General features: G+C 41.7%; 1 protein-coding gene across 4 annotated transcripts in view; it reads left to right on the forward strand.

Moving 5' to 3' along the window:
* The window catches only part of mad1l1 (mitotic arrest deficient 1 like 1), an 897,160-nt gene extending 890,795 nt beyond the window's left edge, over positions 1-6,365 (forward strand). For all 4 annotated transcript variants that reach the window (XM_060840293.1, XM_060840292.1, XM_060840294.1 and 1 more), the window contains exon 18: positions 4,473-6,365. In XM_060840293.1, the coding sequence (XP_060696276.1) occupies positions 4,473-4,631 (159 nt within the window). In that variant the 3' untranslated portion in view covers positions 4,632-6,365. The remainder of the gene's footprint in view (positions 1-4,472) is intronic.
* Positions 6,366-17,613: the final 11,248 nt, after the last annotated feature.

A 17,613-nucleotide genomic window follows, 5' to 3' on the forward strand; every position in this document is an offset into this window, starting at 1 on the left:
TGGCCCATCGAATCCACACAGACTCACTGAAAAGCATCCCATCCAACTCCTACCCTCTCCCTGTATTTCCTATGGCTAATCCACCCAAACTACATAGCCCTGAACACTATGGGCAATTTAGCACGGCCAATCCACCTGACCTGCATATTATTGGACTGTGGGGGAAACCGGAGGAAACTCATGCAGACACAGGGAGAATGTGAAACTCCACAGAGACAGTCAACCGAAGGTGGAATTGAACCCTGACACTGTGAGGCAGTGGTGCTAACTACTGAGCCACCATGCTGCTTTAATTGAAATGTATTATTTAAGTGGAGCTTAAGTTTCTTCCAGCCTAACATAGATGGGCTGTCTACTGGAGAGCAGCTATAATTAGTTAGCTACCTAATTCGATGTAGTTTTTGTATCTTGCAGCAGACCTAACATTTCTGAGTTTCAGATAGTATAAATACAGGATCTGAGTGCAGTGCACTGAGAAGCTGGGAGTTTGGGAGTGAAAGTGTTGGGAGGAGGAGATGTTTCTTTAATTTTCGACCTCTTATATCTTCTAGTGTTTACTTTGGTGCGGAGGAAGAAGTTGATTAATGACAAACAGCAAATTGGTCTACTGATAATAACTAGTTCACAAAGTTAAATTCTGGCAGGGCAACTCAGCTGCACAGAATGGGCATCCTGTGGCACGCGGGAAGTCATGGACACACCATGTATCCAGTGTCAAGAGTGTGTTGCTGGAAAAGCACAGCAGGTCAGGCAGCATCTGAGGAGCCATAGAATCAATGTTTCAGGCCTGAGCCCTTCAGGAGAAACATTGATTCTCCTGCTTCTCGGATGCTGCCTGACCTGCTGTGTTTTTTTCATCAACACATTCTTGACTCTGATCTCCAGGATCTGCAGACCTCACTTACTCCATGTTTCCAGACAAGTATATTTGCAGAAAGTGGCACAGGTTTCAAAACTTCAGCTTTAGCTGGAGTCACAATAGTATATTCACAAAAAAGAGATTTACATGGATAGCACGTTTAGAGAAGTGGTCGCACTGCAGGTTATAGATTTACAGGCAGAATGTGAATGGTTAAGCACTCTTTGAGAAGCAGGCACAATTGCAGGAGATCCCTGAGATAATCTCATTGGTGTCTAGTTTTCCAATTTGGAAATTGGTGAGGGCTGTTATTGTTCAGAGGAGCCAGAACCAAGTGCGTGGCACCATGAGCTGCACAGCTGAAGAGGAATAGTGATATGGAATTCTGTTAGAGAAACAGGCTTTTCTGTGGCTGTCGATGTAATTCCAGAGTAATATATAACAGAGAGTACACAGGACATTCTTTTTGGGCTAGGCAAACAGCCAGAGGTTGTGGTTCACATTGGTACCAGTGACAGATTAGAAAGAGGTGAGGTCCTGAAAGCAGATCTTAGGATCAGAAAGAGATTAAAAAGCAGGACCTCAAAAGCAGTAATCTCGGAGTACTCCAGTGCAAATGAGCATAGGAATAGAAAACAACTGAGTGATTGAATACATGGCAGGAAAACTGGTGTCGAAGAGAGGATATCAGGTCTCTAGGTCATTGGGTTCTGTGATGGATAGTACAAGACAGACAGATTGTATCGTAGTAGACTCTGGACTGACATCCTTTGATTTTGCTGTTGGAAAGAGTTTAAGCTAGATTAGCAAGGGGATGCGTACCTGAGAGGGAGCTCAGATTGAATGAAGTAAACTCCTAACAGAAAGCAGGAAAGTAGTAAGTGAAATTATAAGACTGACAAGGTAAAGGCAAACATTATATCGGATCCTAATGCAGAATAATGTTGAAAAGACAAGATTGAAAGCATTACATCTGAATATATACAACATTTGCAACATATTGGATGATTTGAAGCTGGAGAAAATGGCAATGGGTATGACACTTGTTATTCCAGTGTGATTACAGCGTAATCAAGACTAGGAATTGAATATTCAATGTTACTTTAGTAAGGATAGTCAGAAAGGACAGGAGGGAGTAACACTCTTAAGAGTTGAGAACAGCACATCAGTGAAAAAGATCTTAGATCAAAAGATCAAGATGTAGAATCAGTTTGGGCAGAGCTAAGAAGCAATAAAGGGCGACAAATATTTTTGTTGACAGGTCACCAAACATCAATGGTAATTTTGGGCACAGTACAAATCAGGAAATTAGAGATGCATGTAACACGATTATACAATCATAATGGATGATTTTGCATGACTGGGTAAACCTAATCAACACTAATGCTGTGGAGGGTGAATTCGTGAGTGTGTATAAGATGGGTTTCTGGAGACTAATGTTGAAGAACCAACAAGGCTTTAGCTATTTAGGAGTAGGCCATTGAAAAGGGTAAATTGATAACTTTGCTGTTAACCTTTTTAGGGAATAATGACCATAATATGATATAATTTTGCATTAAGTTTGAAAGTGGTATAATTCATGCTGAGGCTAAAATCTTCAATTTGAGCATAAAAAATGATTAAATCATAAGAGCCATATTTATATGATATATTGGACAAATGCACTTAAAGATTTGATAGTAGAGAGGTAATGATCAATACCGAAAGAAGTATTGCTTGATCTATAACAAAATTTATATATTTTTAAATCACACAATCAGAAAAAATATTATCAACAATGGTTAATAAATAAAGATTGCTTTAGGTCAAAGGAGTCAGTATGGACTTGATGGGCCAAATGGCCTGCTGTAAGTATTCTATGATTTTTGGTGGCTGGTAATGTTGCCAGAAAAGCAATAATCCTGAGGCATGGCAGCAAATTAGACTCTTGGAAAGATGACCAAGAAACTGCAAAAGAAGGAGAAAAGAGAAAGTGAATGTAAACTAGAGGGAAACATTTCCAGAGACATTCAATATGGTGGCACATCAAAAGTTATTACGGAAAGTAAAAGCACAAAATACAGGGGGTAACATTTTAGCATGGATGACAAATTAACTGGCTGGCTGGCAGAAAGCAAAGAATACATAAATGTGTCTTTGACTGATTGGCAGGATATGTCAAGTGCAGTCCTGCAGTGGTCTATGTTGGTGCCTCAACTTGTTTCAATTTACATCAAAGACTGAGATGAAGGAGGTGAAGGCACCAAGATAGGTAGGAAAGTATTTTGTGAACAGCACAGAAGGGGTTCCAGTCAGATATCAATCAGTTAAGTGGTCAAACATCTGGCAAATGGAGAATAATGTGATAAGACATGAAGTTGTTCACTTTGGCAGGAATAGCAAAGTTTTATTTAAATGGAGAATGACTGTAAAATTTCAAAGTGCAAGGGATTTAGGTGATCTAATGTATGAATTCACAAAGGTTAGTATGAAGTTCCAGCACAAAATCAAGAGGTGAACGGGACGCTATTTTTTATAAAAGTAAGAATGTTATGCTTCAGTCGTACATGGTATTGGTGAGACCAAATATTGTACACTGCAGACAGCTTTGATCTCCTTAACTAAAGAAGAATGCAAATGCATTGAAAGTGGTTCAAAGGACATTTATGAGATTGATACCTGAAATGAGTAGGTTTTCCTACAAGATTAAGTTTGACAAGCTGGAATTGTTTCCACTGGGGTTTAGATTAGTGAGGGATATTTGATTTGGTGTATAGATCCTGAATGTCTTAAAGTGATGTCAGAAGACTGCTTCTTCTTGTGGGTCATCCAGAACTAGGGAGCAGTGTTTCCCTGTAAACCTGTGAGTTTGCTTCTTCCTTTGCTGTAATAGAACATAGAACAGTACAGCACAAAGAGCTGGCTAGCACAGAACACTTCGGAGCTCCAAGCAAGAAATCATAATTGCTCCCACGTGTCATGTTCCCACCTGAGTTGTTCCCTTAGTGGATGCATGCAGAAAGGAACAGGTATCAACCTCATTCATCCCCAGTGAAATTGGGTCAATCTGCATCCCTTGGTTCCATGCATTTCCTCAAGGTTGAAAGCTTTGACAGCTAGTGGTTGTCATGACGCAGCTATGTCTCCACATGTTTATTATTGCAGGAACAGCTTGACAGTTCTCGGAAATAACATGAAAGAGACATGACCAGAAGTAACTTCACTCCCACCAATCAATTCATCAGTACCGATCAATATCAAAGCTAAATCCATTTTTTTTTAAATTTGAATTACTTAGGTAGAGTGGTATTAACAGTCCTGTCATATAAGTGATTTTCAATTTTGGGCACACTTGTGGATTTGATGGTCATGAACCTCTTGTCAAATATAAGCCACAAGCCTGGACTGGTGACCACGTAACCTGAAGTTTTGCTTGACCTAGAACCTACTATTAACAGAAACACCGAATTTCATGTTGCATGCCTTCTAAACATAATTTTAGGATTGGTGTACAGCGTACAAGAGGGACTTAAGAAAGATAAGTAAAGAAACATCAAAATGAACTATTTTAAACTAACCAATATGTTCACTGTGCTGGTGATTGATGTATGTTTCATTCCTCATTTCCCTGCAGGCCGCCAACAGCCTGGGAGCAAAAATGCAGCTTCTGGAGACAGATTTCTCAAATTCCCTCACTGAGCTGATCAACCTTCACCTGCACCATCAGAACAGCATCCCAGCATTTCTCAGTGCCATCACCCTTGACCTCTTCAGTCGCCAAACATGTGCTTAGCGCACCAGGAAAACAGCTTGCATTTTTGTGATTGAAGACATCCATTTTTAATTCATTGTTATGTTGTTTTAGGATAGTGTCAATTAGACACCAATTCACCACTTAGTTAAATTTGCGGTGGGGGGTTTGCTTAATATGTTTTCTGAGCAGTTGTTTTTGCTTTAGTTGTGTAGTTTTAATTAATGTGTTCTCCTTCACTCATCGTCTGGCAGCTTGAAAGGGGATTGAGCAGAGCGTGAACTCCACAGCTGCTGATACCAACACAGCCTTGAGGGAGATTTCTTTTCATGCAGGGAGCTAGGCAGATGCCTGTTTCTCAGATGGAGGGACTTCAGAGTGAAGGACATGATTAAGAAATGATGGAACTCTTCTCACCAGTTCTTACAACGCAAGTATTTAACTGCTGAGCTGTATTGCTACCATGCTGTACTTGCTAAAATTCCCTGCACAAATCAGGGCACCCTGTTGCTCATACAGCTCTTCAACCAAAAAACATCTATCAAGATATACTTGGTGCAGTCCATCATATAAAGAAACAAACTTATGTCTATTCAATTTTCTCTCTAATGGAATGAAGCAAATTTACCCTGGCCTTTCTTATTCATACATTACAGTGAAAGCTATAGTGACTGGACCAAGTTAATTCTGACAGGAAAAATGCCACACACACCACCCAACCCAATTAAGTGGGAGGGCAGGAGGGCTGACAGGAGTTCCAGCCAACCGGCACAAGTCATTAATTCAGCTCATTAATGGGCCCAATGACACCGGTTATCCATAAACTCCACGCAATTTACAGGTGATTCTGGAATTAACTCTGTCACTTACAGGTGTGGGCCTTGGGCCTCGGATTTGTGTTGTGCCATCAGCTGTCACTCCTGTCACTGGGAGTGTGAGAAGCTGCTGGCTTCCATTGCTGGATACCTGAATCCTGGAGAAATCCTACCGGCAGTCAATTACCTGCCTGAAGCACCTTTACTTCCACCAGGCCTCACCCACAGAACTGGTGGGAGTTTCCTGCATGTCGCCAGCCATTGGGAACACCACCACCACCCCCCACCCCCCCAAAATCAGCCCCATCAAAATCCCAGCCCCTGTAAAACCTGCTAACAGCAAGTAAGGTAATTACTAAGGCATAGAGTGACCATGAGCGGGAAGAGTATTGCCAGAGGCTTTTATGAAGTATGATTGATTTAGAAATCCATGTGAAAAGTTCACAGTAACAGTAAACCTTGGTGATTTTATTAATATTGAGTGCTTAATTTTAGGAAATAATATTTGATTGCTATTGAAATACATTCTTTGAAATTAAATATTTTGCCCCAAATCTTTTCACATCCACGAGGATCAGTATTTAATTCAACAGTGATGGGGAAGCTAAATGCTATTCATCTGTCCTCACTTTGCACCGAAGCGTGTGCTACTTCAACATGACATCACTAACCAGTGATGAAATGGAAATATCAACTATATGTTCCTTTCCCAATTGAAGATGCCTAGTGTTTATTTTTTTCCTTATTGAATAACTCAGCAAACAAGCATCAAACCTGCTGTATTAAGGCAATGATTGAGCCAGAAAGGGAGTAAAATAATCTAGGTTTCTCACACGTTATATATCTGTCATTGCCACTGACTCTACAAAGATGGAGTTGATGTATTTGGTCTGTGAGAAGTTCAAGATGTACATAAACCTCTAAATTTTTTTTTGCAAATAAAAAACGCAGAATATTGAAATGTTGAATGAATCTTATTTAAGTAGATAAGCGCTGTTGAACACCTGAATGGATTATTACCTTTTTAATTAAAAAGACACAACAGATTATAAGATAGATCGAATGGCCTGACTTTCTTTCCATCATATATCATCATATATGTGTTTCTTTTCCTGTAGTGGATTCCTTCCAGCTACTTCGGTTGTTTATATATGCATAGTTTGACACAATCTTGAACACTTGTAAATCTCTTGTTTCTTGTGATGAATGTTTTTAAAGTATTATTATTTGGGAACTTGAATTACGAAAGAGGTAATTTTCAGTTCTATGGAAGTGTTTTATTTTAAAAGAGGCAGAAACTCATAAAGTGGGTCAAAACAGAAATTCCAAGAAGTTGTGGTTTTCAGTTAAATGACTAGATAAGCTAGCTGATGAGAGAATTAAGGTGTTTACTAAACAGACCTTTTACAATCCACCTGATGAAGAAGCAGCACTTCAAAAGCTAGTGCTTCCAAATAAACCTATTGGACTATAACCTGGTGCTGTGTGGTTTTTAACTTTGTACACTCCAGTCCAACACTGGCACCTCCACATCATGTTTACACTCCAGATAGTGACTAATGGAGACAGACCACAAGCAAGTGCAGTTTAGAAAAAAATATTTGTGACAGGCTAAAATTAGTGGAACTAACTGGAAAAAGCCCTGGATGTTTCTCCTTGGATTTCAGCGGGAAAAGTCAGGAGTTAGCCTATGCTTGTGTGTCTCAGAGAACGGGTTCAGAGAGAATCATATCTGGTGAATGTGAAGAAATTCATTGAAAGGACACTGTTTGTTATTCTCGTCAGAGGAGTAAGACATTTTATAGTGAAGAATAGGATACATCACTAAAATTGTGTATTCATGTATTGCAGCAGGAAGAATAGAATTTATCCTTTTTGCTTTCTATTAAATCTTTCCAAGTTGTTCTATACTATGAATAGTCCTTTTTTGTGTAATAAACTTTGATATTCTTTTGTTTAAAAAGAAAATGGCAGCCTCTTGGAGTCATACAGCACGGAAAGAGGCCTTCAGCCCATCATGTCCACACCAGTGATCAATCATCATTCTCTTCTAATCCCATTAACAGGCATTAGCCTATAGACCCGTATGCTATGGGGTTCAAGTATTCATTTAAATAGTTCTTTAATATCTTGATAGTTCCAGCCTCTACCACCTCATAAGCAGTGAGTTCCAGATATCCATAACTCTTCAGGCGAAAATCTGTTTCCTCAAATCTGCTTCAAACCTCCTGTTCCATACCTTAAATCTCTGCCTCCAGAAATCAAGCCTACACAAAGGAGAAATGTTTCTACTCTGTCTATGCCCCTCAGAGCATTATACACCTCAATGAGGTCCCCCATCAGCCTTCTCTGCTCTTAGGGAAATAATCTCAGCCTATTGAGACTCTGCCCAGAGTTAAAATGCACCATCTCAGGCAACATCCTGGTGATTTTTTTCCATACTCCCTCAAGTGCAATTGCATATTTACTATAGTGTGGTGACCAGAACTGCATAAAGTACTCAAGTTGCAGCCTAACTAACATTAAATATAGCTCCATCATAACCTCCTTGCTGTTGTATTCAATGCCTTGACTAAGAAAGCTTAGTATCCCAAATAACCTCTGAATGCCTTACCTGCCTCTCCTCCTGCCTTCAAGGATCTGTAGTCATTCACATCAACGTCCTTCTCATCTACTATATTTACGAGGGTCCTAACATTCAATGTGTATGCCCTTGCTTTGTTAGTCCTCCTTAAAGGCATCACCTCACACTTTGCAGGATTAAATTTTAATGCAACGTTCTGCCAATTTGACCAGCCAATTGTATCGTCATGTAGTCTAAAGCTTTCCCGCTCGTTATCTGCGAGACTATCAATTTTCATGTTATCTGCAAACTTACAGATCATACCTGTTAGGTTCATGTCTAGATCATTGAGGTATGTAAACAGCAAGGGACCCAGCACTGAATCCTGTGGTACGCCTTTGGACACAGGCTTCAAGTCACAAAAACATCGTCAACCATCATTGTTTTAGTCTTTCCTCGTTTTTAATTGCAATTGAGATGGGCAGGAGGTAAAGTGGGTGTGAGGAAATTCTCATATGATCTGGCTGTTATGCAGTTTTACAGGTCAGCTGACTTTTTTTCTGTCGTTGTCAATTTTGTTTGTGAATCTTGGAAAATGCTGCACACCTGCCCTGCACAACAGAATGGTCTAATCCAAATAAAAGTCACTTTGTTATATTTGCTTACTCCTACTGCTCTGCTGGTGCAAGAGAATCTCGCCCACCTCATTTTGTGCAGATGAGCTTTCAGTCAATGCTGTTCCTTTCATTATCATCAGTACATTCTTAATCTCCTTGCTATCAACACTTAAGAGTGCTTCACTCTTCATTTCTGATTTGAGCAGCTGTTCTGTAGGTGAAACTCAAATACAACACAGCAACATATGACACAGGAGAAAACCACTTTAAAAATATTCTCTCAATAAAAGAAAACAGGTCAGTGTCATTTGATGAAAGGGTTTGCAAGGGTAGAGACGGATCTACCTTTGGAAGTCTCCTAAATTAGGGGACATAAATGGAAAATGTTTGCTAATAAATCCAATAACTAAATCAGGAAAGCCTTTTTCACCTGTGGTTAGAATGTGGAACTTGCTAGTATAAGGCACAGTTGAAGCAAATAGCGTTGGGAAGCTAGACAAGTAGAAGAAAAGGATAGAAGGACAGAATGAAATATTGATGGATAAGAAGTAATTCATGCAGAATACCAACATCAGCATAGACAAAATGGGCTGAATGACCTGTTTTTGTGCTGCATATTCTATGCAGAAAATGTCTGTGTAAATGCCAACAGGACTGTCCTGGGTTTGCCTTTGATACCCTTTAGTTAAACATCTTAGACTCACAAAGCAAGGAAAGACTTGAATAGCACTGGCACTTCTCACCCTTGCCCCACCTCAGAACATATGTAAGCACTTTACAACTAATTAAGCACTTTCAGAATAGAGAACTTATTGTATGTAGGAGGCCCATGTGTAGCACAAACATTGACATTGACTCATGCCAAACAGCCTGTTCCTTTTAAATTTAAGGTGTTGTCTAGGAAGGAAACTTCAATGCAAACTGAGTAGGAATATCTGCACTATTGAGTCTGGGTACCCAGAATGATTATCAGAACCAATAGAAACATTGAATAATGCAGGAGGCTATTCATAACATCAATCTGCATAAGCTGTTTCAATGAGTAGAGTCACAGAATCTCACAGCACAGAAACAGACCCTTCAGTACAACCAGTCCATGCCAACCAAGTTTCTCTTTGGGCAGCACGGTGGCACAGTAGTTAGCACTGCTGCCTCACAGCGCCAGAGACCAGGATTCAATTACCGCCTCAGGCAACTGTCTGTGTGGAGTTTGCACATACTTCCCGTGTCTGCGTGGGTTTCCTCCGGGTGCTCCAGTTTACTCCCACAATCCAAAAATGTGCAGGTTAGGTGAATTGGCCATGCTAAATTGCCCGTAGTGTTAGGTGAAGGGGTAAATGTAGGGGAATGGGTCTGGTGGGTTGCTCTTCGGAGGGTCGGTGTGGAATTGTTGGGCCGAAGGGCCTGTTTCCATGCTGTAAGTAATCTAAACTATTTCTATTTGCCTGCATTTGGTCCATACTCTTCTAAACTTTTCCTATTCATGTACCTATCCAAATGTAAATGTTGTAACTGTACCAGTATCTACCACTTCCTCTGGCAGTTTATTCCAGATGTGTACCACCCGCTGTGTGAAAATGTTGTCCCTCAGGTCTCTTTTCTCCTCTCACCTTAAAATTATGCTGTCTAGTTTTAAACTTCGCAATCCTAAGGAAAATATTTTATGCCTGCCATGATTTTATAAACCTCCGTAAAGTCACCCTCAACCCCCTACACTCAAGTGAAAAACAATCCCAGCTTATCCAACCCCTCCTTGTAACTCAAACCCTCCTGACCTAGTAACAACCTGGTAAATCATTTCTGCACCATCTTCAATTTAATAACACTATTCCTACAGCAAAGCAACCTGAACTTCATGCAGTACTCCAAAAGTGGCCTTATCAATGTCCTATACAATCACAACGTGACATCCCAACTTCTAAACTCAATGGTCTGAGCAATGAAGACAAGCATTCCAAATGCATTCTTTACCACTCTGTCTCATCAAGCTTTTCCTATTCTGCTGCTCTTTTCCATATCCCAAAAATTATTTTATCCTTCAAAGATTTCTCTAATTCCTTTTAAGGGCTACTATCATAGCGTTATGCACCACCCCAAGGGGCAGTGCCCTGAGAACCTTTTCTGGTTATTTTGACAGTGACCTTAAACTTATGCCCTCAAGTAGTCCAAGTTTGATTGTGCAGATTATACATGGAGACATTTGGGCTCCTCACCTTGACTTAGAATCTTACCTGTGGTTTGAGGAGAACTATGTGCAGGGTTCATGGTGCAATTGTAGGGTCAAAAAGGGTATAAGGAAGCACGTGTCATGTGGGAGACAGTCACCCAGCAGTGACTATCTCTAAAGTTAGTACTCATCACACTAACGCACCACCCAATTAAGGGTCGTATTTGAGCTCTTGAAATTGGAGAGCCAGGAGGAAGTTACCCACATAAATGAGAGAGAAACCACCTCAATATGGAGGTGCCCTCACTCCAATGCTTTTAGCTTTAAGATTGCCATTAACCACTGGATTACCATATTGGACCTTAGTACAGCTTGTACCTTGAGCTGAATACAGGAAGCGAGGAATACACTGCAGTGCAGTCCCCTGGTGTGCCTTCCTCTAGGCTGCTGGCCTATTCCCTGTCACACCAGTGACGACTGGATTTGGGTGTGATTGCTGTAACACCATGGAATTTTTCCACGTACCCCTTTAGGATTTACTTCAATAATTCCAAAATCATATCTCAAATGCCAAGAGTGCGAATCTCAAGAGTATCTCCAAATTCCAGTGTGATTGTTACTGTGTGTTGGGACAGGTTAAATAGACCTGTCTATTTGGTTCCTGAAGAAGGGCTCATGCCCGAAACGTCGATTCTCCTGCTCCTTGGATACTGCCTGACCTGCTGCGCTTTTCCAGCAACACATTTTCAGCACAGGTTAAATAGGAACAGACTGTTGCAAAGTTGTGAGGAGCTTAGATCAAGGTGACATATAGGGCAGAGAATAAATAAACAGCAACAGAATCTGGAGAGTGTTTGAAGCATAGGAACAGGAAGAAGCTATTCAATTAGATTATGGGTGATCTGTAATTTCAGTCTTTGCTTGGTTCTGTAAATGCCAATACCCTTATCTAACAAATAATTATCATATTATCACAGAGAAACTACCAGATTTATACTATTCTTGCAAGAGTGCTTTCTGACATCTCTCAAAATGATCTAGCTATAATATTAAGGTTATCATCCTGGCTTTGGTTTCTACCTCCAGAGGAAGTAGCTTTTTATCTACCTTATCAGATCTTCTAACCATTTCAATTGGATCACACTTTAATTTTCTGCGCTGAAGGGAATACAGGCCCAGTCTTTGTGAACTATCCTCACAATTTAACCTGTTTATGCCCAGTAGAATTAAAGTGAATATGCTACATCCCTTCAAGGCAACTTCTCCTTCCTGAGGTGCAGGTCCCAAAACTGAATGCAAAACTTCAGGTAATATTTAACCAGAATGAGGTAATGCCAACATTAAAGATAGGCCAAAGAAAGAGAAATAAGTTTAGTGATATGATTTTGCCTCCAATAGAGTATGTCAGCTGATGCAGAAATGCTTGTTTGTGCCATAATACAAGAAACGGTATGGATGGTATTGAAGAATCCAACAGATGTTTATTACAGCCAACCATTTATATACAAACATTATAATTCTCAGACATCAAAGTGCCTGGGTTAATGTTAAACTACTAGGTTACAACAAAATAGCATGTCTCTTTTAAACATACAAGTGAGCCCAGTTAACACGGAGTCTGAGATCTTTCTAACACCAGGTCATACTTTGGTAGTGTTGATGTCATGACCATGCCTTTTAGAGGTATACTGACTTTGAGACATAACACAATAGTTAACACTCTAGCTTATGCAGAGGGTAAACAGCGATGGAGTGGTTTGAATGTAATTTCTGTGAAACTGTATGTAAGTTGATTCAACAGCAACAACTTACATCAAATCTTAAATCAGAAGCCATTCTTAAACTTGATTTATTATTTCACATGGACCTAGGTACAGTGAAATGTTTTGCATCAAGTACAGGCAGACCATACCATACAAAGTGCTTAAAGGGTATTACAACAGAGCAAGGAATATAATATTACCGCTGCAGAGAAGGTGCACAACGAATGAGGCAAACATTAAATTTGAAATTTGAGAGGTTCATTCAGAACTCTAGCTCATGATGCGTTGGAATACAGTCTTCAGTCCCCTACAGCTTAATACATTTTTTTAAAATATAAAATCCCCCAACCAAAAGAATGTTTTTCAACCCTCCAACCCAGTGATATAATGAACTCCCACCCTCAGCCCAGTGATTTCACAATCACAGACTGAAAATGGCCAGCACAATGGCAGCAACTGTCCTTGTCTTCTCCCTTTCCTCCCATTCCCCTCACCTCGGACATCACACCAACCCAGTGTGAAGTGCTGCCTAGCACTGAACTGTTTGTCTGCACTCCACCACAGGCAATCAAAGTGCCTGGTCTCGAGTTGTCTTGGGCCCTCCCTTGCTACTGGACTAAAACCTTACACTGCTAAGCTTGTATGTGTAACAGTATCTCGTGTTAAAAGAACTTTTGCATACACACCTTCCACACCCTCAAGATGAAATTTGGGACCTGGATCAACAAGACCCCATTGGATAGACCCACATTGGAACGCAACACTGCAATCATTGCTTGGGTCTCAGGTGCTATGGTACTGACATTGCCACTTTGAGTGAAACCCAGCAAGCAGGAAGACAGCTCAGAGAGCAAGGTGATGGCTGCACCTGTTTTCTGGAAAGGCAAGACCGAAGAAAAGCACTGCATTCATGAAGTTGGCTTCACCATCAAATACCAACTGCTGGGCCAATTCAAAGATTGTCCCTGTAGAATAGGTGAACGCCTCATGACACACTGATTCACCCTTACTCAGGACCAGTATGTCACAGTATTTAGTGCACCAATGCTTGATGCAGCAGCTGGGGACCAAGGAGAAATTCTATTCTAGTCTTGACCAGTCTCTCTCCCGACTTCTTGCCGTGGACAAACTAATCGTCCTCGGCGACTTCAATGCAAGAATCAGCAAAAGTGCGGACATTTGAGATGGTGTAATCAGGAAAGAGGGATTTGGGAAGCTAACTTTCAGCTGTACCCTTCTCCTGGCCATATGCCATGAACCCAACTTCGTCATCACCAACACACTGTTCCACTAAAGGGGCAAATACAAGACAACGTGGCAGCACCTACGCTCCAAACAATGACTCCTCCTTGACTATGTCATCGTTAGCGGGGGCTGGAAAGATGTTAAAAATCATGTGTGCCATGACAGAAACCGAAGGCTAATGGACTGACCATTGCCTGATCCAGGCCAGGATCAACATAAACACAAGGAGACAATGAGGTCTGCAGATACTGGAGATCAGAGTTGAGAGTATGTTGCTGGAAAAGCACAGCACCTCAGGCAGCATCCGAGGAGCGGGAAAATCGACGTTTTGGACCGGAGCTCTTCATCGGGAATAATGAAGGGCTCCGGCCCAAAACGTAAATTTTCCTGCTCCTTGGATGCTGCCTGACCTGCTGTGCTTTTCCAGCAACCGACTCTCAACTCAACATAAACCCAGCCCCGCCGCAGCGGAGACAACAGAAGCAACGCTGCAAAAAGTTCAACGTTGAGGCACTTAAAGACCCAAAAAAAATAGCCTCATACAACCAACTCCTCTCCAGAAATCAAGCGACTCTCGGTAACACTGAGTCACGGGATCCCAATGGTCTCTGGTCTGCCCTCAAATTTGACATCATCAATGCCTGCAAAAACGCAGCCACTTAACCAGAAAACAATAAGACTGGTTTGATAAGAATGATCAAGAGATCCAGGAACCATTAAGCCAGAAGCACATGGTATTTCTGAGTGTAAAACAATGCACTCGGAGGAGAAAAGGCAGATCTACAGGCGACTGAAGACAGAGATGCAAAAACAAACCTGTGACATAAAAAACAAGTGGTGGGTGGAGAAAGCACTGGAGGCCCAATGTTTAGATTTGATTTATTGTGTCATATGTACCTAAGCACAGTGAAAGGTTTTGTTTGTGAGCGTACAGGCGGGTCAGCAAACAAGCACATACAGACCACAGGATGCTAAGACAGAGTGAGGCACATGGGTTACACTGCACAGGAGGTGCACAAAGCAAGATCAATGTTAACAAGATCAACATTATTTCAAGTAACAGCAATGGAAACAGCAAAACCAATAAGCTAATAGAAGCAGTACTAGAAATAAGCCATTCAGCACATCAAGGCTGCCATTCAGTGAGATCGTGGTTGTTCTGATAATTCTCAGCTCCAATGTTCCAGTCTTTTCTCCATTTACTTTCCTGTCTATTCCCCATAACCCTACGTTCCCTTACAGATTAAAGATATTGTCTTTTTTTCAGCCATGAAGATCCTTCATGATCCAGCCTCGACAGCCCTCTGCGGTACATAATTCCACAGATTCGCATACGCATTGAAAGAAGAAATTCTTCCTCATCTCTGTCTTCAATGGGCAGAGCCTTATCCTGAGATGATGCTCCCTGGCCCTGGACTCTTCCACAAGGAGAAATAACCTCTCCATATCTAGCCTCTCAAACCCCTGAAGAATCTTGGATGTTTCAATAAGGTTGTCCCTCACTCTTCTATAATCCAACATGTATGTGTGTTTGCACAAACATACATGCAAATTAGGAGCAGATATTGACCATTTGGCGCATTTACCCTGCTCTGCTGTTTGGTAAGATTGTGGCTGATCTGAGATTGCGGCCATCTTGTTGGGGCCCCAATAAACTTCGACCCCCTTGTTAGTCAAGAACCTGTCTCTTCCAGCTTCAATGGCCCTCATCTTTACTGGGGAGGAGATTTCCAAAGACACAAACACAATCCTTCTCAACTCAATCTGAGACCTCCTGTTATTTCTTGATAGTGCCCCTCTCCGGTCTAATCTCTCCCACAATGAGGGGAAACATCATATTGGTCGGTCAAGTCCCTTCAACATTCCCTGGAGCAGTGTCAGAGAATTGATTTCCAGAAGGCTTAGTGGTTAGCACTGCTGCCTCACAGCGCCAACGACCCAGGTTCGATTCCAGCCTTGAGTGACTGTGTGGAGTTTGCACATTCTCCCTGTGTCAGTTTCCTCCGGTTTCCTCCCACTATCCAAAGATGTACGGGTTAGGTGAATTGGCCATGCTACATTGTCCCATAGTGTTCAGGGATGTGCATTTGTCAGGAGTAAATGTAGAGGAATAGAGTAGGGAAATGGGTTTGGGTAGAATACTGTTCAGAGGATCGGTGTGGACTTTTTGGGCCAAAGCGCCTGTTTCCACATTGTCGGAATTCTATGATTCTATGAACTAGCCAGAGGCTCAGCTGAGCTTTGGCAGTGCAGCATCAGGCTGAAAATTGCCCACATATGTCTCCTGCCCTATGGTATTCTGCAAGAGCCTGGAGAGGTTTCAGCACAAGGTTTTAGGGAACCACATCACCCCCAACCCCAACCCCGCTTGGCTCTGTTTCTCCGGGACACAAGGCACTGCAGTCACGATTGATGCTTGCATTCAGTCAAAGAGAGAGATAAACCATTGCTCACACAGACCAGGGACTGCCAGAGAGTTGGATCCAAGAGTCCTGTCACAACGTCTAGGTCAGGACCTTGATAAAAAATTCTGTGCAAGCAACAGTGAGTCTGAACTTCAAAGCATGAAATTACAGATGATTTTGCAGCTACCTTCTTCCAGTTCCACTTTCAGGTTCGGTGAAGTGTGATGGCAAATACATTGCAATGCAGATTCAACAGCACTTTTTAAGAGTCTAGCAATTGGACCAGAGGAAACTTGAAACGCAGAAAAGATGGTGTGCAGTCTATCCTGCCTGTTCCAGCTTCTTTAGAAGAGTCCTTCACCCTTACATACACACCCTCCCTGACTCAGCCAACATTGTCTATCTCAAATGCTGCAGGCAAGGGTGCCCTAAGGCATGGTATATTGGTGAGACGGGACAGAGGCTACAGCAAGGGATGAATGGACACTACACAACAATCATTAGACTGGAGCATTCCCTCCCAGTCGAGAACACTTCAGCGGTCCGGGATATTCGACCTCGGGTGACTGTCCTCCAAGGCGGACTTTGAGATAGGCAACAAGGCAAAGTGGCTGAGCAGAGGCTGATAGCCAAGTTCGGTACCTATGGGGATGGCCTCAACCAGGATCTTTGTTCACATCACACTACAGGTCACCCCACCACACTACACACACAGACACACACACAGACACACACACAGTGCATACACAGACAGATGCATGCATATTCACAGACACACTCACACATACATTCCTACAGACACAGACACTCCTACAGACCCATACACTCACACAGACCCTCTCTCATACGCAAGCTCTCTCTCATGGGCTCACACATAACTCCCACACTCTCACGCACACTCTCACAGACTTATACCTCTTTACACTCACACTCACACACATACACACACTCTCTCACAGATGGTCATAACCCGCCCCCCTCTCCACCCACATGCGTGCGCGCACACACACGTACACACACACACATATAAATTTGTGCGGTGAATTTGTACTGGCAGAATTACATTTTATTTTGCTCAAAAACTGCATAAACCCATGTAAGATTCTGTAAATCCATTTTTTAGATTAGAATCAGTCTCACACAAGGCACTCATACCTATAATGCATTATCTGGGCCGACATGACACCAATTGTTAAAGTTCATTTGAGAATGTAACTTTAAAAAAGTTCTGTGATTTATGTATGAAAGAACTGAAACCCAACATGCCCATTCTAAAAGATGAGAGACTTAACAAGCAATAAGGTCTTCCTCAATATATAATTTCAGTTACAGCCCACTGTAAACATTTGCTTTAAATTCTGTGTCTTACAATCTAATACTCCACAACCACCTGATGAAGGAGCGTTGCTCCGAAAGCAAGTCCTTCCAAATAAACCTGTTGGACTATAA

The sequence above is a fragment of the Hemiscyllium ocellatum genome, chromosome 20, assembly GCF_020745735.1.
Source record: "Hemiscyllium ocellatum isolate sHemOce1 chromosome 20, sHemOce1.pat.X.cur, whole genome shotgun sequence".
Lineage (NCBI taxonomy): Eukaryota > Metazoa > Chordata > Chondrichthyes > Orectolobiformes > Hemiscylliidae > Hemiscyllium > Hemiscyllium ocellatum.